The 19182-nt window shown below is 47.9% G+C and overlaps 6 protein-coding genes across 6 annotated transcripts, besides 1 other annotated feature; 2 read left to right on the top strand and 4 right to left on the bottom strand.

Annotated features, from left to right (window-relative positions):
- Positions 1-296: 296 nt before the first annotated feature.
- UA08_06035 (hypothetical protein) lies at positions 297-2535 on the bottom strand (the record flags this gene model as incomplete). Its single annotated transcript, XM_020268724.1, has 3 exons — positions 297-715; positions 770-2033; positions 2098-2535. The coding sequence occupies 3 exons, from the start codon at positions 2533-2535 to the stop codon at positions 297-299; spliced, it is 2121 nt and encodes a 706-aa protein (XP_020118603.1).
- Positions 439-473: a repeat region (Identified by RepeatMasker using a combination of RepBase library and repeat library created with RepeatScout).
- Positions 2536-2901: 366 nt separating the features above from the next.
- UA08_06034 (hypothetical protein) lies at positions 2902-4499 on the bottom strand (the record flags this gene model as incomplete). The annotated part of the gene is made up of 2 exons (XM_020268723.1): positions 2902-3865; positions 4063-4499. 2 exons carry the CDS (start codon positions 4497-4499, stop codon positions 2902-2904), a joined length of 1401 nt encoding a protein of 466 aa, XP_020118793.1.
- Positions 4500-5798: 1299 nt separating this feature from the next.
- On the top strand, positions 5799-6230 carry UA08_06033 (hypothetical protein; the record flags this gene model as incomplete). Its single annotated transcript, XM_020268722.1, has 1 exon — positions 5799-6230. The coding sequence occupies one exon, from the start codon at positions 5799-5801 to the stop codon at positions 6228-6230; it is 432 nt and encodes a 143-aa protein (XP_020118792.1).
- An 864-nt stretch (positions 6231-7094) lies between these two features.
- Positions 7095-9434, bottom strand: UA08_06032 (hypothetical protein; the record flags this gene model as incomplete). Its single annotated transcript, XM_020268720.1, has 6 exons — positions 7095-7468; positions 7502-7531; positions 7592-7668; positions 7722-7890; positions 7982-8447; positions 8499-9434. The coding sequence occupies 6 exons, from the start codon at positions 9432-9434 to the stop codon at positions 7095-7097; spliced, it is 2052 nt and encodes a 683-aa protein (XP_020118686.1).
- An 807-nt stretch (positions 9435-10241) lies between these two features.
- UA08_06031 (hypothetical protein) lies at positions 10242-11780 on the top strand (the record flags this gene model as incomplete). Its single annotated transcript, XM_020268719.1, has 1 exon — positions 10242-11780. The coding sequence occupies one exon, from the start codon at positions 10242-10244 to the stop codon at positions 11778-11780; it is 1539 nt and encodes a 512-aa protein (XP_020118794.1).
- A 664-nt stretch (positions 11781-12444) lies between these two features.
- Positions 12445-18720, bottom strand: UA08_06030 (hypothetical protein; the record flags this gene model as incomplete). The annotated part of the gene is made up of 1 exon (XM_020268718.1): positions 12445-18720. The coding sequence occupies one exon, from the start codon at positions 18718-18720 to the stop codon at positions 12445-12447; it is 6276 nt and encodes a 2091-aa protein (XP_020118796.1).
- Between the last annotated feature and the right edge of the window lie 462 nt (positions 18721-19182).

Raw genomic sequence — 19182 nt, 5'->3', positions numbered from 1 at the left:
TATTTCTTACCATGGATCTTACAGATGCAGAGTATTGTCTGATAAGGTCACGGAGTGCTTTACTTCGTGATTTGCTTGTAGAAAGGAGATAACAGCGAATGAATTCTTGATAGATATAATAAAGTAGACAAGCGAGACTGAAAATCAAACAATGTCTAGATCAGAAGTATATGGCTCGCGATGGGGTATCTTGCTATTAAATTAAGCGTACCAAATATCTAGACAAAGCTCTGTACACCCGAATAATGAAGAAAAAGAAAGGAACACCAATACTCCCTGCTGAAAAAAGCATATGATTATGATGGTGGTGGCCGATTGTCCACTTTGGAACTGAATAACTGGCCTAACCAATCCTTGAACGAGCCCAAGGTATCCTTGACACTGTCATAGAATGACTGAAGTGATGATTTTGCGTCATCGTCATCTTCATCCCCGTCGCCATTGCCATTGCCATTGCCATCGCCATCGCCATCCTCCATGGAGGATCCAGGGGTAGTCTCTGGCGGCGGCGGAGGTCCTACAGACGCAGTCGGACGTGTAGTTATTGGCGAAAAGCTCATACTAGCTTTTGGAGGATCTTCGGGAGTATCAAGAACAGGAGCGTCGTCGTCACTGTGCAGACCTATAGTTGTGAATGGCAGGTGCAAAGTTCCATTGTTTGGTAGCGGTATGATTCCGATCGAATCGCAAATCAGGTTGTAAACGTTAGTATTTTCTATACTTCGGGTTAGTAGCACGACAAAAGACGTAGAGCTGGGCCATCACTTACGGAAAACCTCCACTCTGCTGTTGGGAGGATGAGGAAAGGCTGGTCCTCGGGCAACGAAGATGGCTCGCATAAGTGGGTGGTAATTATCATACCCATGAATTCCCCGAGGCGCATAAGGAAGCACCTTGGCAAGTGCTTCCTTTACGTCGAAATCGGGCCTTTCCACGACAGCCCATCCAGCTTTAGGTATAATCCAAAGTGGCGCGATTCGATCATTGTTTGAGAAATGCCATCTTTCTGGCATTGTCTCTCGAGTATACACCTCTATCCCGTCCGGATATTCCTTTGCTGTCTTCTCCAATTGGCTCTTGAGGACTTCTAGATCTTCAGGTTGCTTCGGTCGGAGACCCCTCAATGGCCAGCCATCGATGTGTTCCACCAACTCTATATCAATTAGATCTTCCAACTGGATGGTACGTGTAGTCGAGGTAGTAGCCATTCCATGATCAGAGACAACCACGATGTTGACAATGCTAGTCAGATTTCGAGCTTCAAGCCCCTCTAACAAACCGGCGAGCATATCATCTGCGTACGAGATGACGGATCGTATTTCGGTACTGTTTGGCCCATACAAATGACCAGCTGTATCCACGTTGGGCACGTACGTAGCAATGAATTGCGGACGAAGCTTCTCAACGCCATCCTCGCTTTCTTCTCCCGGAAGGTCGAGGAATTCCATAACACGATCTACTTTCCGCGATAGAACTTCAGAGCCATTGAATTTGTCGTAGAATGTCGGATCCATATTACCAATATGCGCTTCAGACCCGGGCCACATGTGGATCGCGGTGCGAATACCTTGCTTTTCCGCCGTCGTCCAGATAGGCTCTGCTGTCCACCACTTTGGATCATCGCTTTTCCCCGGCACGACTGTGAAATATTCTTTGTAATTGGGATCATAGAAATCGTTGGCGACCATGCCATGACTCTCAGGGTACAAGCCCGTCACAAGAGTAAAATGGTTGGGAAACGTAACACTGGGAAAGCTGGGAATCATATATCTCGGAGAAACACCCTCTGCAATGAACTTATTAAGCGTCGGTGTAAGTCCGCGATTGAGAAAATCGGCGCGAAATCCGTCAAGCGAAACGACGATGGTGGTTGGCGCGAAAAGGGCTGTCCCGTTGGACAGAAAGCCTGCCACCTTGCCGTTCACATTTTGAGTGTCTTTAGATGCCTTGTAAGCACCCAATAGAAATATAAAAAACAGAACAGTCATGGCAGCAAACGCTAGAGCGAGCCACAGATACATGCCCTTTTTGGGCTTTTGGGCAGGAGTTAGCATGGAAACGAGCTAGCTAAAACAGCGAGCGAAATCCTGGGCTTACCGGTTGGTCTTGCCACTTATCCAGGTCTTTCTCGTCCAAGTCCAACGAATCAATACTATCTCCATCCGAAAAATCTCGGAACCCTTCTTCCATTTCAAACATGAGATCTCCTTCCTGGTGCGGTTTGCCCTGCACACTCCTTTTCCTCTCTCGTCGATTGCGTTTGCCTATACGTACGGGGCCCACGGTTGGGCTAAAAATGCGCCGTAGACCGTCAGCCGGCCCGCTCCTTACAAGCAGCTTCTCCATTTCCTCCTCTTCTTCCAAGACTGTCTTGTCATGCCTGGCGAGTTCGAGTGTGGACCGGGTAGCGCGCAGAAACTCGTCATCTTCCGAGTCGGAGTCTTGGTCCGAAAGCGATCGTGGAGACGTGACATCGTCGTCGTAGGCGGAGGGAGAGAGCAAGTCATGATCTCGGAGTTCCCGCCTAGAGGGCATGATGGACGGTCGATCAGCGTTGAAGGGAAGGAAAGGATCAGTTGCAGCGAGTCTTTTTCGTTGGAGTTTGGTTTGATCTTGCGGAGGTCCGGAGATAAGAGATCAGATGATTTTACCATACGGAACCGGTAAAATTACAATTAGCCCTTACGGAGAGGCTCTCGTAATATTTACGGCCAATCAGAACACGCTATGCGTGCTATGTATAAAGGCGAGATGATAGACATCAGCAGAATCTGTGAACATAGACGAATGGGTGATACATTGCCCATCTGCAGATGATGATTGGCACTTTGAAGCCTGATGGACTGTCAGAATCAAGATTCCGAGAACATAAACTTGGTAGACATTAAATATGGAAATACCCTAGTCTTCGTCAGACCACTCCCTCTCTTGCATTATCCATAGTAAGTGCCTGCCATTATCCGGGTAATCTACATGCTTTGAATTTGGTATCAATGCTTCTATCCCAATGATGGTTTTCAGCTTGGATGTGGCACGCTTTTGCAATGCCACCAGCGCATCAACCTGGCTGTCATTCTCCTCGCTCTTGCCTCTTTCATAGCCTCGAATACACAGAGATTCAAGACTCTCCGGCAGGCAGTCGACAAGGCTGAAACTCCCGTCGTGCGTGGGTTTGACACCGCGGGCAAAATACATCAAGAAATGAACCCCAAGGCTCAAGCGTTTTAGGGCATGAAAATCTCGTAGAGATCCGCTTTGATCCCACATCGCAACAGGTGGGGGTCCGGAGCGACCAACTTCGGCCTCACGCTGGCCGTATTGCACGTCTAAGCAGCGGTCTCGTGTTGATGAATCAACCTTGAATAGGTAGCCCATGTCTTCCTCCACGTCCACATCTAAGATCTCCAGTGTCTCTTTATGCATTAGGATTGCCTTTATAAATGTCTTTACATTGAAAAACGAAACGGCTGGGGGGGTCCTTGACCTGCCGCCAATTGAGTACTCGAACTCCCGTAAGGCCTTACAGGAGCATATTAGCGACGCCAAATACATGCTGGTTATTGACGAATGGTGGATAGCGATTCTGCTAACATTAGACTCGGCGATTTCTGCCACTGGCGTCGCATATGGCATCTCTAGTAAGAGATCTACGCTGACTGAATTGATCGAGGGAAGACGATGAAACATTGCGAGAGCTCCAGTGAAGTCCATGAAGGAGTAACACCTACCATCATCCAGATAATCCTTGTTGATATTTATCATATAGACGCTGCGCAGATGCTGGAGGAACAGAGATTCCTGTGGAGACGTGTTGTTCCGGTATAGCAACTGGTAGAGCGGAAACCCGACTTCCTCAGGGGCCAGCCTGTTAGCGTTCAATAAGTGATGGAATGGGGGAGCTATTGCCATTGACTCGAGATAAGGTGAAACTGAAATGAGAAGCGTTGCTAGAGCCTGCGCCATGTAAGCTCCGCCTCTTATTAGGTCTCTAGTTCGGCGAATTAGAACTGAAAGGAAGACATCAAATCTTTCACCACATTGGAAAAAAAAAAAAAATCTTACCCGCGTGTAGCATATTTATGAACATCTAGATTTACCAACTGCAGAAGTAAATCAATCACGCGGAGACCCTCAGCATCGACAAATCCGGCTCTGCGTGTTGCAGCACGCAGCAGTTGCATTTCTTCTCCGCTCAGCTCTCGACGTGGTTGTTCGGGATTGGGTTCATTCGCGCAGCACTCTTTGGTGTATTCGATATGACGCACATGTTCTCCGAGACCAGGTTTTGTCAGAATGTCCAACAGCATATTGAATGCGCGGTTGAAACTCTTACGGCTGCTAGTGATGCGTATACGCCGGTATCTTTTGCGTAGGGGCATATTGCAGAGAACGTGTAGGGAGCGACATTGGACAGAAAGAGCGGCAACATCACGATGTGAATAGAGGAAGAAAAGTACTCGGTGCTGGATTTCAAAGGGGAGGTGAGTGAAAAGGAACATTTTGTCTCGATAAAATTGCCTCCGGATTGAGCCCGAAAATTGCAAGTTATCTCGCTTTTATGCTTGCTGCTCTCCTGACGGTTGCCTGGAAGAAATTTTCCCTGCACTTTTCTACGTGCGTGCTAGCATTACATAGTGCTAAGCTAGCTAACTGTACTAGGCATCCAACGTGTTACTTATGGGCCTCATTCAGCGCTAGCTTTTTTGTTACTATCAACTTAGTATAGCTAACAGCAAGCTGCTATACCTATTTGCTGATGGTCTGACAACTTTGTATTGGGTCACGTGATATACAGCCCTCCAACCCAAACAACGTACAAACACTTTTTTCAGTCTATATTGACGGAAAGATCTTTTCAACTGCTAGCTAATAGTAAAAATTATCTGCTTTAGATTCCCCAACAATGGCCTTGATCGGGTGGGATCTCAAAAGCCCACTAAGGCTTTACGCGGTCGACTTGCCGTTTTCGGAAATTTCCAGGTCTGGCACAGAACGGCATTTATTTTAACAGGGCAAGTGTGAGGTAGCTGTTCAGGTGCCTTTATTCGAAAAGCAGCAATTGGACAATTGCTTTGGCACTGTCTAAGTGAGACTGCAGATCAACATCAGCTCGTTTTCAGGACTATGCTTAGAACGACAATGGGCCCATAAACCTGTCTCTTTCAATCAAAAGAATGTTGTATTCACCTCAAATAGCCATTTCCGGAGAGAAACAACATAATGGCTACTCGCATGCAGGTACAGCTTCCAAATATAGAAGCAGCTTGCGTATTAACGAGACTGAGAGGGAAGAGATCTTCACGCACCAGGTACACCTAACGTAACAACAAACAAATTCTGAACAATAGTTACAGTATCTCTTTAGAAATTCCTTTTCCCCTCGAGAATAGGTGTTGTATTAGTGGCTACTAGCCAAGCCAGCACCTAAATTCGGAAAGAGGGTGCTCAAACCTAGTACCCATATAAGAAAGAAGAAAGCATGCAATCGATACTCAATGTCAATCAACTTGCAACTATGTTATGTAATTTGACATCTTACCCTCCATCGATGTCTCTGCTTTCAGATCACCCATGAAATATATCGCAATGATTGGTAGAACCGTAATCCAAATCAGATTTTCCAGCTTCCGACAGGCGAACCTTGTCTATATAAAGACTCCGGACAGACCATAATTTAGGAGTTTGATTTCCCTTCCTGTTTTACCTTTCCTCTTGTCTAGAGGTGTATACATTCTTTTGTTCACTCCTCCAAACTACACACCTTCTTTCAGACATACCAATCAAGTAAACCAGCCAACATGCATGTCTCTACTCCCATCATCGCCCTCTTCGCCATCACTACTGGCGCCGTGGCTCAGACCTACAGCGAACCCGCCGCCACGTTGTCCCTGAATAGCCCTAGCAGTGCCGTCGTCACAACTCCCATCCCAACCAGCAGCAAAGTCGTTCCTCCCAAGAGCAGCGCAATTACCACGCCTGCCTCAAAGACCTCCTCCGCCGTCAAGCCCACCAAGACTTCTGGCGGCGGTGGCGGTGGCAGTGGAAGTGGCTCGGGCTCCGGTTCAGGCTCAGGCTCAGGCTCAGGCTCAGGCTCAGGGTCCGGCGAGAATGGTAGTGGCACCGTCCCTACATACACGCCAGAAAATCCAGCAGCAAAGATTGACGCCCAAGGCGCAACCTATCTTGGAGCTGCCCTTGGAGCTCTCGGAGCTTTTGCCGTCCTTGCTTAGATCAAATGATATATCATAATGACTTAATTCGACTTCGATCTCGGGTTCACTTCTTTCTTCTTCTTCGAATGAATAAAATGTTGAATGTTCTTCTGTCTTGTGGGAGACTTATTATAATCAGAAAAGATAGGGGGGGGTTTATGGGTTCTCTATGGTGAATGGGAGTTATCGGCGTGGCTATTTCGTTTTCTTCTTTTCTTAGATCATTTTTCACTTAATGTTGATTGATTCTAATATATGCCAGCATCTCAGATGCTCGATTGAGGATTGATACTTAGCCAGGGCACGGAATGTATGCAGCCAGCTTTTTCCACTTCTCAACTTTGAGAAAGCACAATGTCAATACCAGACAGAGTGTACCTTTAGGTGTCGAAACTACTAAAAAGGTCACTCTGGCATTCCTGTTTGCGTAGCGACGGCACCGTTTAGGCAACATCACTTTGACTTAGACGTTGCTTTCGCCGCTTTTGCTGTTCATAGGGTCCAGCTTTTGGCTTCCCAATGCGTACTCAGTCTTCTTCATTTAGTTGAATAGAAACATCAAATTTTTGTTAACTTCTCTCTCCTCTCACTAGCCGCTCGATTCCATATCACGATCGATGTTAGTCACTCTCCCTGTAAATTATTCCACAATTCTATAAAAAATCTCCTATCTGCGCGAAGCTCATGCCATGTTGACCAAGGGACAGATAGACAATATAGGCTCAGTCACATCCCGCAGCACACTCCATCAAGGAGACCTATCTGAATGCTACAAGCAGCATAGTCCACAGTATAGCGAATGACACTTTCTTAAACGTGAATCGAGATAAAAATGAGTAAATTAATTTCAAGTCATATTCCCTCGTCAACCTACGCCAGGTCCTATCGCTTTCTGTCCGCCAAAAGAGTTTTGGCTTCCGTCCTCATCTTCTCCGTGTCGTGCCTAAAATCCTTTTTGTACTTATATGCGCTATTCACTTGCGCTCGGGTTATTTTGATATCTCCGTCCTCTTTCTCCGCGAGCATTTGTGCAACTATGAAGATATTTCGGATCTCTCTCCCACTCAGAAGATGAGGTCGCCGGGTATCGCTGACAGTATCGTCAACCCAGTTTTTCAGATCTGCATAGTCATCACACAAGCCTTGACGATGTAGACGATCCAGCCACATCTTCCAGATTCTTTCCTCCTGATTGCTGTCAGGCTCTCCGAAGTTGACGGCATGATGAATACGAGACAGGATCGCCGGATCGAAGGCTACCACGCGGTTGGTCGTCATGATTAACACACCTTTAAAGTATTCAACTTCTCGAAGCAGAACTACAACAATGTGGTAAGCACCATATCATCCATATCGAGAATATAGACAGTCTTTCCTACCGGACACCAATGCATTCTTCGACACAAGACTTTCGTTATCCTTGCCTCTAGCATCTAGGAGGACATCCGCTTCATCTCTGTGACATGCATTAGTAACCTTTCACCGTTTATTTGCTTCCTTCTCACTCACATAAGCAAGATTGCATTCCAGGCTTCGGCGAGTTCGAATATAGTCTTCAGGTCACGTTCTGCGCGAGGGCCAATGAACCCAATGTCACTGGTACCCACTTTGAAAAGCGGTTTGCCTGAGTTTTTAGCCAATGACTCGGCATAGAGTGTCTTTCCTGTCCCGCTGTATCCTAGATTTCTCGTCAGATATGTTTGTTACCCAGGAACATGGTTTTTCGGAAACCTCGAACATTGTGAACTATCCCTCACGGACACACATACCATGAAATAGTAAGATCAGGCTCTCTCCTTTTTTTCCGATCACATCCATCAGTCTCTGGCTTCGTGGTCTAGCCATAGCCCTTGAATGATTGTTGACCATTGCGTAAATGTGCCGTTCCTCGTCTTCATTCATACCAACCGGTAGGATAAGATCTTTTCCCCTGCTTTCCCGGACAGCACCCTCGGATTTATTGACCACCTCAATATTATTCAACCAGAACTGTCCCCATTCTTTCCTGTTCAGGGCAAATCCCACAACTCTAGGTGTAAGTAGCAGCTCATTTTCGACAGAGAACGGTGCGTTGCCCTTTTCGATAGATTCGACCCATAATATGGCCTCATCGCTAAGACACAATGGACAGTGGCATGGTATTGACTCCCGAGCAACTCGAATATCACCAAGCCACAAGGTAGACAATGTTTTTCGCAAATAGTTTACTGTGTCTAGTACTATGTCCTCGTCAACCTGTATAGGCACTTAGCACTTGGCAAATGATCTACAATGATTGTCACAAACCTTGGCGTAAGGTAACTCCTTAAATCCTTTTGTGTCCGCTTCACGCATGAGAAACAGTCGTTCCTCTGAGAGGGCAGGAATACCACGAAATTCGCCGGAGTATCGTAGCAACTTTTGCGCGGGAGGCTTTTGCTGGAAGGTGTATTTGACATAGTTCTCTTTGCGGTTTTGGTAGATCGCACTCTCGTAGACGGCACTGATTCCTCTTTTGTTTCCAGATCCTAAGTACAATGTGGCTGGGTAGCAGCTAAGTTCTGTCGGTGACTTCTGGCCTGTGTAGGCTTCTATCTGAATTTCGAACATATTGCGGAAAAGTTCAGACCCGTTCCAATCCCAGGCCCAAGCATGAATAAGAAGGGCCCTTTTTTTAACAAGTCCCATGCCGTAGAACTGATAATCCATTGGGGGACGGTCTTTATACCTGGCCTGATGGACTTTGAAGATCTGGGGATGTTTGCTAGGTTCACACGATGAAACAATCAGACTCCCAGGTTTGAAAATGGCCCATAATAAATCAAATTCCACGTGGAAGTTTCGAGCATTTTCAATTTCCTCGGGTATTTTCCATGATGCAGGATTCTGAAGTTTGTTCGCTTCGTCGAGAAGAGACCTTAGACCTTTGGCAACCTCCGAAGCAGTAGAGACCGAGACTGCAGCAGATTCCAAGTCATCATAGCTGTAAACAAGTAGCTTGAAAGGTGACTCGATAGCGAGTACTGCATCCCACCTCACCTGTATCCCAGAATGAGCGATGTATGCTGAAGTCGTTTGGATGATGCAGCTTCGTAGATCTTGATCTAGAATTTTGACAACGCGATAGTCATCACTCTTGTGCCAGAAGTCTCCCCAGATCTGGAACCAGGAACTCTCGAAAAGAACATTTCCTTGTTCCGGAGTTTTGCTTGGAGGGGTTCTAGCTTTAGGTTCCGTTTCCATAATTCTCTGTGTTCTCTGCCTCCAGATTATGCGAGTCTAGCAAGAAAATATTGGATAATATGGGAATTTGCGGATGCAAGTCTCGACAAGAGAATCCTTAAAGCTTGGGAATTAAGCTATAGACAGTCTTTTGCGCAAGGCTCGGCTCTACCTATTCAAGGATTAGTAGACATCGTGTGTATTGTTATGTACACTTACCACACTTTCGGATCGATCCAGGCTCTCAGGTATAATACTAGTCGTATTCAAGGGAAGAAAAGTTCACTGTAAGGAGACAGGAGGGCAAAGCATTCTTTGAACTTTCAGATTCAATTTATCGTCTCCGTCGCACCTTGCCTTTCTCATATCATATACAGGCTGTATCTTCTCCGCACGCACAAGGCTGAGAGCCTAAGCCATACTGAGATTGGCTTCCCCTCCTGAAATAGCCATGCCGCCTTTGTAGCAATCGCACAGTTTCTACTGGCCAGGTATTTTGATCAGTGACGTGTCAAACTCGTGTCCTCGCGCTACTGTGTTGAATGCGTTGTCCCAACATGTCTGTAGCCTTGTCTGTTCGCAACTTCGCACAATCATGAAAAGTAGCAAGGCATCCGTGCACATCAAGGACATCATCCATACTTGCAGGACTGAGCACAGCTCCGAAAAGGGCAGTGCATCTTTACCTAGCGCGAGCAGGGTTTTGATCTTCTTCCGGATTTCCAATGCTGCATAGCCTGCCTAGACGCCTGAGTATATGAATGAGATGTGCTTTCCAATGAACATGTTGTAAAACTCGTCTATTTAATATGTTCGCATAGTACAAGAATGGCACACGCATCCTCATTCTCAGCCGATCTTGACAAGCTAATTTTCCAGCCTGCGGAAGTCGATATCGACGCGGAGTGTCTCAAGAACATATACAAATCAGACCATGCGTATGTCAACAAACTTGTGGAAAATATATTGTCCCATGTTGAGCGAAGAAGAGCTCGACTGGAAGGCATCCGCCGATCCTCCACAAGACGAAAATTAGGGACAAATATCCAGAAGCTTGCAACTGCGACACAAGACTTTGTTCAAGATTTTTCCGGAATCTTCGAAATCATCAAAGGAATAGATTCACGAGTTGGTTCCATAGCTTACGGTACCTTCAGCTTGCTTCTTACGGTTGCGAAAAACAAGCAACAGCATGAAGATGTGATCACCAGTGCTTTGGAAGATCTCGGCCGGTGGTTGTCCAGATTACGAGCGATCGAAAGGTCCGAATATGATAATGATGCAATTCTTCAATTCGTTCTGGAGATATATATCAAAGTGATAGATTTTGGCAGAGATGCAGTACTATATTACGGCTCGTCATCTTCGAAGAGAGTTTTTCAAGCCGTGGCTCGACCCGCCCAATCTGCATCACAGAAGCAGGCGGCAGAAATCAGATCCCTTATTGCAGATCTGATGCAAGAGCTACTTATTATCCAGCATGATTACATTAGAACAATCAAAAGTCACTTGGAAAGGGAACAACAGGAAGAACACCAGCGATGTGTCGACAATCTTGAAAGACTGTTTGGTGTTTCGTCGGATCTCTGTGCCAAAAACATGATCCAGGAGAGCAATCGCAGGTTCGAGGGCATGTTTAGCAAGGGCAAGCCCAAAGCAGGCTTCGCGAGGAAAGCGCCACAACTTGAGCAGATAAGCCTTGATGCACTTGCTGAGCGATCCGAGTATAGGTCATGGATGGCCAATTCCTCTTCATGCCTGCTACTCCTTGAAGGAGAGAACTACGATGCGTATGATACCAGCCCACGGCTGTGCTGGCTCTCTCCGGTTGCTGTTCAGTTCTACCAGCATTTTGATGAGCTCAAGAACTGCTATATACTATACCACTTTATTGACGAAGGTGCTCGAGGGATCGAAGGTTCGGAGACTGGGATAAACATGATGCTGAAAAGTATAGTGTTGCAGCTATTGAGAGAAAACCGCGGCGTTTGCAAGAAACTGTTTGACAGAATACAACACCTTTCTACCCTACCAGCGGCAGAGCAGGAAAACTTGTTTGAAATTTTGTACCATGTTCTACGCACTTTCAGCCAGGAAAAGACGATCTACATAGCAGTCTCAGGTGTCGAAAATATGTTCAGCAATCCACCGACAAGACTTTTTGGCAGGTTATTAAAACTGATCAGATCGTCTGATGTCCTCGTCACTGTGAAGGTTTTAGTGATTTGTCGATCAGGTTATTGGCCAAATGCCGGCTCCAAAGATAGGTCAGATCTGCAGCGAGCCCTGGCGATAGGCGGACATGAGGAGCTGCTGCTGGCTGTATTTGTTGCCTTCGGTTGGAAACAGAGGTCTCTGGGTAATTGATAAGGGGATCTCTACAAGTTATCCATAGAATGAGCCCAAGTCTCGTACAAGCTCAGGTGCCTGGCTGTGGAGTACCTAAGTATGTTCAAGATATCGTAGGTTGAATAATATATGCCAATTACTTGACCCATCATGGGTTGAAATCCAGTATTAGACAGGCGTAAAGTTGAAAAATCAAAATTAACTTGCCGCTCGTCAAAAGCCATTGTGAATCAGTTAGTAAATGGAAATAATATTGATGTTTTGTTTGTTCTTGACATAGGACGTTGATGATGGTGGCTAAGACCATGCTGATTTTGACGTGTGTGATGCTCTGAGACTCCTTTTCCGAATTGGGTATCAATTACCGAAAACGGAAAATATCCAGGACTCCCGTGGACCTCTTTGCATACACCACACGTTGAGCCAAAGTGAAGTCAATGTCCAAAACAATTTATTTCCATTTTGGTGTCTGGGTCTGGTAATTCATGTATATAAAATTTGTATTCTTTTTGGTCAAAACAACCGCGTTCTATGCGTACTCAATGCAATTGCAAGGACATTTCCGCCATGTACTGAGTAATGCATGCTCAAAAAAGTAACAACAAATAAATCACCCAACACCACTCAAAATGCAAAAAAAAAAAAATAAAAATAAAAAATAAAAAATAAAAAATGGAAAGGATTAAGATACATCTACCCAATTCCTCCATTCACACATACAGCCTCCCGTGCCGCCATCAATCGGTTTAATCTCATCCTCCGGCACATTTTGCTCAATCGCCTCTGCCAAAACCAAATAATCCGGACTAGGATTCACAATCGTACCACCAGACGATCTATCCTCATTTTGTAACTTGGGGTTTGTCAAATTGTAGTATGTCCCTGCCACATCGCCGTCGGCACTGTCGGCTGTAGTGTCCTGCTCGAGACCGTAGCAGTAGGCCAGTTTCTTAGTAGCGAGGCCGCCGTGCCGGTCTATCGTTATTGTGATTGGGTAAGGGAAGGATCCAGGTGATACGAAGTCGTTTGCGGATGAGGATGAAGCTGATGCCGAGCTACTTGCGGTTTTGGTGCTCTTGGCCGCGGTGCTGGTAGACGTGGAGGAAAAAGAATTTGTTGTACTAGTCGTGATATTCGCAGAAGAAGTGAGCACCATATGTGATACATTCTGTGGCTGTGTCCAGATGCGCACAAGGAAGCGTGTCTGTGACCATGTACAACGCACGCTGGCATCGGTCTCCTTACTTCCGCCATTAGAATCATTCGGGTTTTCGTCTGTGGTATCGCCTGTGACTGTTCCGTTTGAGGCGAGAAATATACTCTTGTCGAAGTATGTGTAAAACCCGTAGTGCTCCGATGCCAGGCCCCGATTGTACAGTTTCACTGGCTGCGAGATTGGAAGGGGATACAATGTGGCGGCGGCGGCGCTGCCATCGGATGCCATGGCCGGCGCAGGAATTATACTGTTAACATCGAAATCTGAACCTGACGATGAAGAACTGGTGCTTGTGGTGCTGGTACTTGTTCCAGTACCAGTGTTTGTGCCAGTAGCAGTAGCAGTAGCAGTAGCTGTGCCAGCACTCGTACCTGTACCCGTACTGCTAGTACCAGTCACACTCGAACCCGAAGCAGTTCCCGTTGCAGAAGTAGTGCTAGAATCATCTCGTTTGACCTTTGCAGCCGTCGAATTAGCCATATCAAGTGGCGAGAGCACCGTGATATAGAACGGCGTATCTTCTCCTTGAAAAGGTTCCGTAATATTATCTGTCGTATTTCCCAGGAATATCTGATCGACGAGCCGAGGCGCCGTCGGTGACGGATCCCAGGTCCCATCTCTGCGATACAATGCAGAAAACAAAGACCTTCTCGATGCAGTTGAATTCGCCGAAGAACTATTGTCGCCCGCGGTAGTATTAGTCCCATTTCTGAAGCGAATCTCAAACCTGAAGTTAGGATAATCAGCCGCATAACCCCCCGCATTACTAGCCTGCTGCTCCTTTGGCAGTGCGCAACTCCATGCCTGCGACGGCGCAATACAGCTGCTCCTTTCTACCACCGGCGCCGGTCCAGCAACGGTCATGATGCCCGTGGGCATAGGCGGGAAGCCAGTCAAGTTCAACCATTCCGACTGAGTCGGGGTCGAGTCGCCTTTGTGAGTGAGCGTTGTCGCGAGAGAGACACAAATAATAATCACGACAAGACAAAATGCAATAATGGCGCAATACCACCGTCGACGTTTCCTCTTCTCGCGGCCGCCTTTACGGCCAAAGCAGCCTTTGGCAGGGAAACATGCGCGTCCGCGCCAGAGACTACCCAGTCTTTTGGCGAAGTTGTCTTCTTTTTCTAGTCGCCGCCGTCGAGCCTCGTTACGTTCATGGCCACGTAACTGCGCTGGTGTGACGAATTGGTTTCCGGGGCGTGGTTGGTCGAAGTCTTCTCTAAAATAGTTCTGCCCGTGCACATTGACAGCTCGAGGATTTCCATGCGACATATTTGACTCTTCTATCCCTCGCTGGTTGACTTCAGACATGGGTATCCCGCCCCTGCTGGTCATTGCTTGTTGTAAGCCTGGAGATGCCGGTGCCGGGGAGTCTGGCTGTTGGCGCTGGGCATTACGTGTACTGTGATTGAGTGGGAAAACTGCTCGATATCGAGGAGTATCTCTGTTAGATGGTGCCGCAGAGTATGGTGGCAATACTGATTCCGAATCCGAATCTTCCGATGCGTCACCCCGGCTATCCTGACGTGGTGCGGGAGAAACTAGAGGCGAAGGATTGCGCCGCCGTGACCAGAACGGGCTTGGCCGGTGGAAAGAAGGGGTAGCCTGTAGAGCTGGTGCTGGTCTAGACACTGGGGTGGGAGCAGGTTCATCAAGGTCTCTTGGTGCGTCGTTTCTTGATGTATCTGGTAATGGGGACGCTGCTCTGGGTGGTGATCTTGTTCGGGAGAATTGGGCAGGTTCCATGTCGTACTCACGCCTTCTGAGTGTGCGAGCTTGGTCGTTTTGTGAAGCCATTGAAATGGGTTCTTGCTCTGGCTGTCGTGTCGATACCTCAAAGTCTCTCGATGCTTCCGAAGAAGGATATGCCGCTCTAGGTGCAAGCTGTGGTGAATGCATTCTAGCTGGTCTAGATGATGATCTTTCTCGGGTAATTTGTGCAGATTCCTGTTCATACTCTCGCTCAGGCCTTCTGACTCTGCGACTTTGGTCGTTAGGTGTGGGCATTGTTGACGATGGCATTGCAACGTGTTCCGATTCTGATTCGTGCGTCAATTCCTCAAAACCTCTTAAAGTTTCTGATGATGAATACTCGGTTTTTGGAGGCACTGTTGTTGAAGTCATTGGTGCAGGTTCTGCCTCATACTCGCGTCTTCTGAGCCTGCGAGATTCGTTGTTCGATGCAGGCACTGAAAGGGGCTCTGTCTCTACTTCTCGTGCCGAGGCTAACTCTCCAAAGTCTCTCGGCGCATCATTTCTCGAAGTATCGGGCAAAACAGGCGTTATTCTAGGTTCAAACGATGGTGAATGCATTCTAGCTGGCCGAGAAGGTGACTTTGCACGAGAAACTGGCGCTGGGTCAAAGTTATACTCTCGCGTTCTAGATCTATAAAGTTTATTATTCGATGAGGGCATTGGATGGGGTTCTGATTCTGATTCTTCAAGGTCTATTAGCACATCTGCCCGAGGGGCCGCTCTGGATGGAATCGGCTGTGATCTATCTTGAGACATTGCCGCAGGCAATCTCGCAGATCTGGGTGGTGATCTGCCCCGAGCCGGCGCAGATTCCCATTCGTAGCCACGAGGCACTTCACGAGGTATTTCACGGCCGCAAGATTGGCTGCTAGATGAAGGCGCTATTCGCGAGGACGTTTGAATGTGTTCTTGTTCTCGCCCTAATCCCAACTCTCCAAATCTGCTCGACGAATCTGAGGAGTGATACACCGCTCCAGGAAGTCTCGGTGGTGATTTACCCCGAGCCATCGGCGCAGACTCCCATTCATACCCACGAGGTATTCCGCGCTCGCGAGGTTTGCTCTCCGATGAGTTCTTCGCCGATGAGGGCATATTAACAACCTCCACTTCCAGTTCTAGCTCCAGCTCCAGCTCCTGTGCCGATTCTTCAGGATTTTTTGGGGCACTCAATGTTGGAGATGGTGCTTTGCTTGGCATGACCGGTCTAGGAAGTTGCTTATCGCTAGATTTTGATGCAAGATCTTGTCCATATCCAGGGGGTTTGGCCTTGCGAAGTTTGTTTCTGGGTGGAGGCATTATTTGTGGGAGGATTTCACCTTGTTCCGGCTCAGGCTCAGGCTCAGATTCTAACCTGTGATCTGTTTCTGATTCTGGTTTGGCTTCTGATGTCGGACCTCGTGCTTCTACCAGCATTGTTGGTGGCATCCGCATAGGTGCTGGGTCCGGAGCAGGCGCTGGAGTAGGGATTGGTTCTTGCTCTTGCATAGGCATATGCATTGGCTGAGAAGCTGGAGCCGGGGCTGGCATGGGTACATACACTATTTGAGGAGGCGGGGCTTGCGGTATGGGCACGTACACTGGAGCTGGAGCTGGCGCTGGCGCTGGTACCGGTATCTGTGCTGGAGTTGGCGTCGGGGCTGGTTCTGGCTGCGGAGCTACCTCTCTATCATAACTCGCACGTTCACGGGGAGCTTCACGAGGAACTTCGCGAGGCATTTCAGGCTGCGGCTCTAGCGCAGCTTCAGGTTGAGGTGGTGGAGACCGCTCACGATACGAGGGCGGAGGCGAGGGCGTGTGAACAGATCTCTCTGCCGGCAAATTAGGAGGTTCATATGTTGTTCTACTCGACGAGAGGGATGCAGGGCCACGCTCAATCACAGGTTCTGCTGCTCTTTCTTTCTCCTCATCATCTCCGCCGTCAACAGGAATCAAGTCCTTGCTCTCCTCCGGTGCAGCTTTGACCGATTCGTCGGCATGCCCATGTGCTTCCTCTTCATGCTTCTCAACTTTCTCATCACCCATTTCGTCCTTCTCATCATCATCATCATCACCACCACCACCAACCTCTTTCACCCTAGCCTGGTCCTGAATCAGTGCAATAAACGGATTCCTCGAATCCGCCGACGGATCAATAACAGCAATGACAGCCAACCCCATGTTCCCCTGCCCAGCTTCAGATTCAGATTCAGCCAACGCTTTTTTTCTCTCCTCCTCCTCCGCAGCAAGACAAGCCTCGATTTCCGCCAGACGCTTCGCCGAAGTCATTGAACACACATGATTCACACACTCAAAATACGGATCATCTTTGTTATACAAATCGTGCGCACTCGCCTGGTAGTACTCGGCGGCACAACCGTGCAGGTCGAAATTGGGCACTACCACGTTTCCCGTCTGGAAGACGCTTCTTGTAGCTTCGTTTCGAGTAGTGGAGGCAGAAGGTTCGTTGTGATCAATAGTATCGTCAAGGTTACTACCCCAAATTCCGGCGCTTCGGCTTAGAATAGTGTCTTGATCCTCGGGGGTGTCAGGCGAGAAATGCGATTTTTCAGGCATCGTTACCAGATCCTCTTTCTTCTCGTCCCACCAGTTCAGGCTACTAACACCAGTGCTAGCATAGCCGTTTTGCGGTGGTGACAATGTTGTGTACGATGTAGCCGACAAAGGAGGATTGAAAGAATGCTGTCCGGGAGACAGCAGAGTGGCTGTCCTGCGACTGCTCACGGTGCTCGAGCGACTCAACAGCGGAGACAGGAGATAGGTCCACCATCCCTGGGATCGGTGTCTGTTGGCATCCGTTGTGTTGACGCTTAGTTTATGGAGGACCTTCTTCTTTTTCTTGTCGTTTTCGTTCTCGTTGTTTTCATCGACAGATAATACCGTCTTCTCTCGGTCCTCCACTTCGAATTCAGTGTTTGTAGACAGCGGACGCTGCTCTTGTTGATGTTGGTGTTGGTGCAGAGTTGAAGTATTTTGAGGTGAGAAAATCTGGTCCGTTGAGTTATTCTGATGGTGAACTATAGAATGAAAGGCCGGAATGGCAGGGACAGGCGGTATGTCTTCGTTAGAGAGCAGGCGAGGAGACGGCTGCGAGTAGACACTCGATGCAACGCGAGGATGATGCAGCATCTCTGGGCTGGTGCTCATATCCACGTCCTTATGCAAGTGCCACGGGGGTGTCTCCTTTGCAGGCGTCACGAGAATAGAGGGAGTCGCGGGAGTGCGCGAAGAGGCACTGTCAACAGTGTCTCCTCGGGGTGTTGAGTCGCTGTATGGCACCGTGAGACCAATAACGATAGGCCTATCTGAAGGTGACAATTCCGAGGCACGCAGCTTGTCCCTTTGCGATGAAGCGTTGTAGTGTTCACGGTCATGGCCATGGTCATCGTGCCCCAAATCAGCGGCAGTCATATTCTCTCTCGATCGTTCTTTCTCGCGAGCCCTAGCCATATCTTTCAAATCACTCAGATCAACGAATGCATACCCCGTATCCTTCGCGTCACGATTCATGTTACGGTTGCTGTTAGCATCAGCATCATTCACATCCCGAGCAACAACAGGATGGATCTTCTTCTTCTCAAAGCTCGTCAACAGCTGCAACCCAGCCGGGCGACGATTCTTTTCCACAATCCCACTTCTTCTTTTGTCTCTATCAATATGATTCAGCCGCGCTTCCTGTCGCGCCTGCGACAAATTTGCATAAAGTGTCCTCTCAAACTCGTTCCTACTCAGCGGCGAATCGGAGCTTGGATTCACAGATCCTCCACCACCACGCGCGGAAGAAGACGAAGAAGAACCCACAAGTTTCGGCACAGACCGTCGCTCGTTGTCATTACCTGAATTGCTGTCCCCGGATAACGAGTGCTCCGGACTGGAAATCTCTTCCGTGATGGGCGACGAAAGCGGGAATTTGGGCAGTTCAGGAGGCCTCAGGTTGATGTCGATGCCTCCTCCAACGCCAGGTTTTGTGTCGATGGTGAGGTTCATTCGTACCCTTTTTGAGGTTGTTGGTCTTTTTTTTTTCTCCGTCAGAGGCGGGATAGCGTTGACAACAAGGGAGAGGTAGTAGGAGTGGGAGATATGTCAGAGACAAGAGTCAATAGGAAGATGAGACAATAGGCATGTATGTAGTCAGACAATAAAAAAAGTAGCACAACGAACAAAGAAAGCACCAGGCTTTGACTCGAGCATCACCACAATCAATTATCTACACGCACGATGAATATGACAAATGAATGACAAATCTGCCAAAACGTCAAAACGTCAAAACAGCAGAAACGATCAGACAGACAATGCAGATGCAGGACGCGGATGCAAGATGGGAAGAAGTAAGATAAAAAAAAACGAATTCACGACGAGAGAAAAAGAAAAGAAAAAACACGAGCAACAGAGGCATAGACTGATCCAGCCCATCGCGCACCCGAATAACGTTGAATCATCAAGCTTGAT

Source organism: Talaromyces atroroseus (genome assembly GCF_001907595.1).
Source record: "Talaromyces atroroseus strain IBT 11181 chromosome Unknown scaffold_8, whole genome shotgun sequence".
Taxonomy (NCBI): domain Eukaryota; kingdom Fungi; phylum Ascomycota; class Eurotiomycetes; order Eurotiales; family Trichocomaceae; genus Talaromyces; species Talaromyces atroroseus.
Note: the sequence above shows the minus strand (reverse complement) of the source record. Positions and strands in the feature narration are given on the sequence as shown.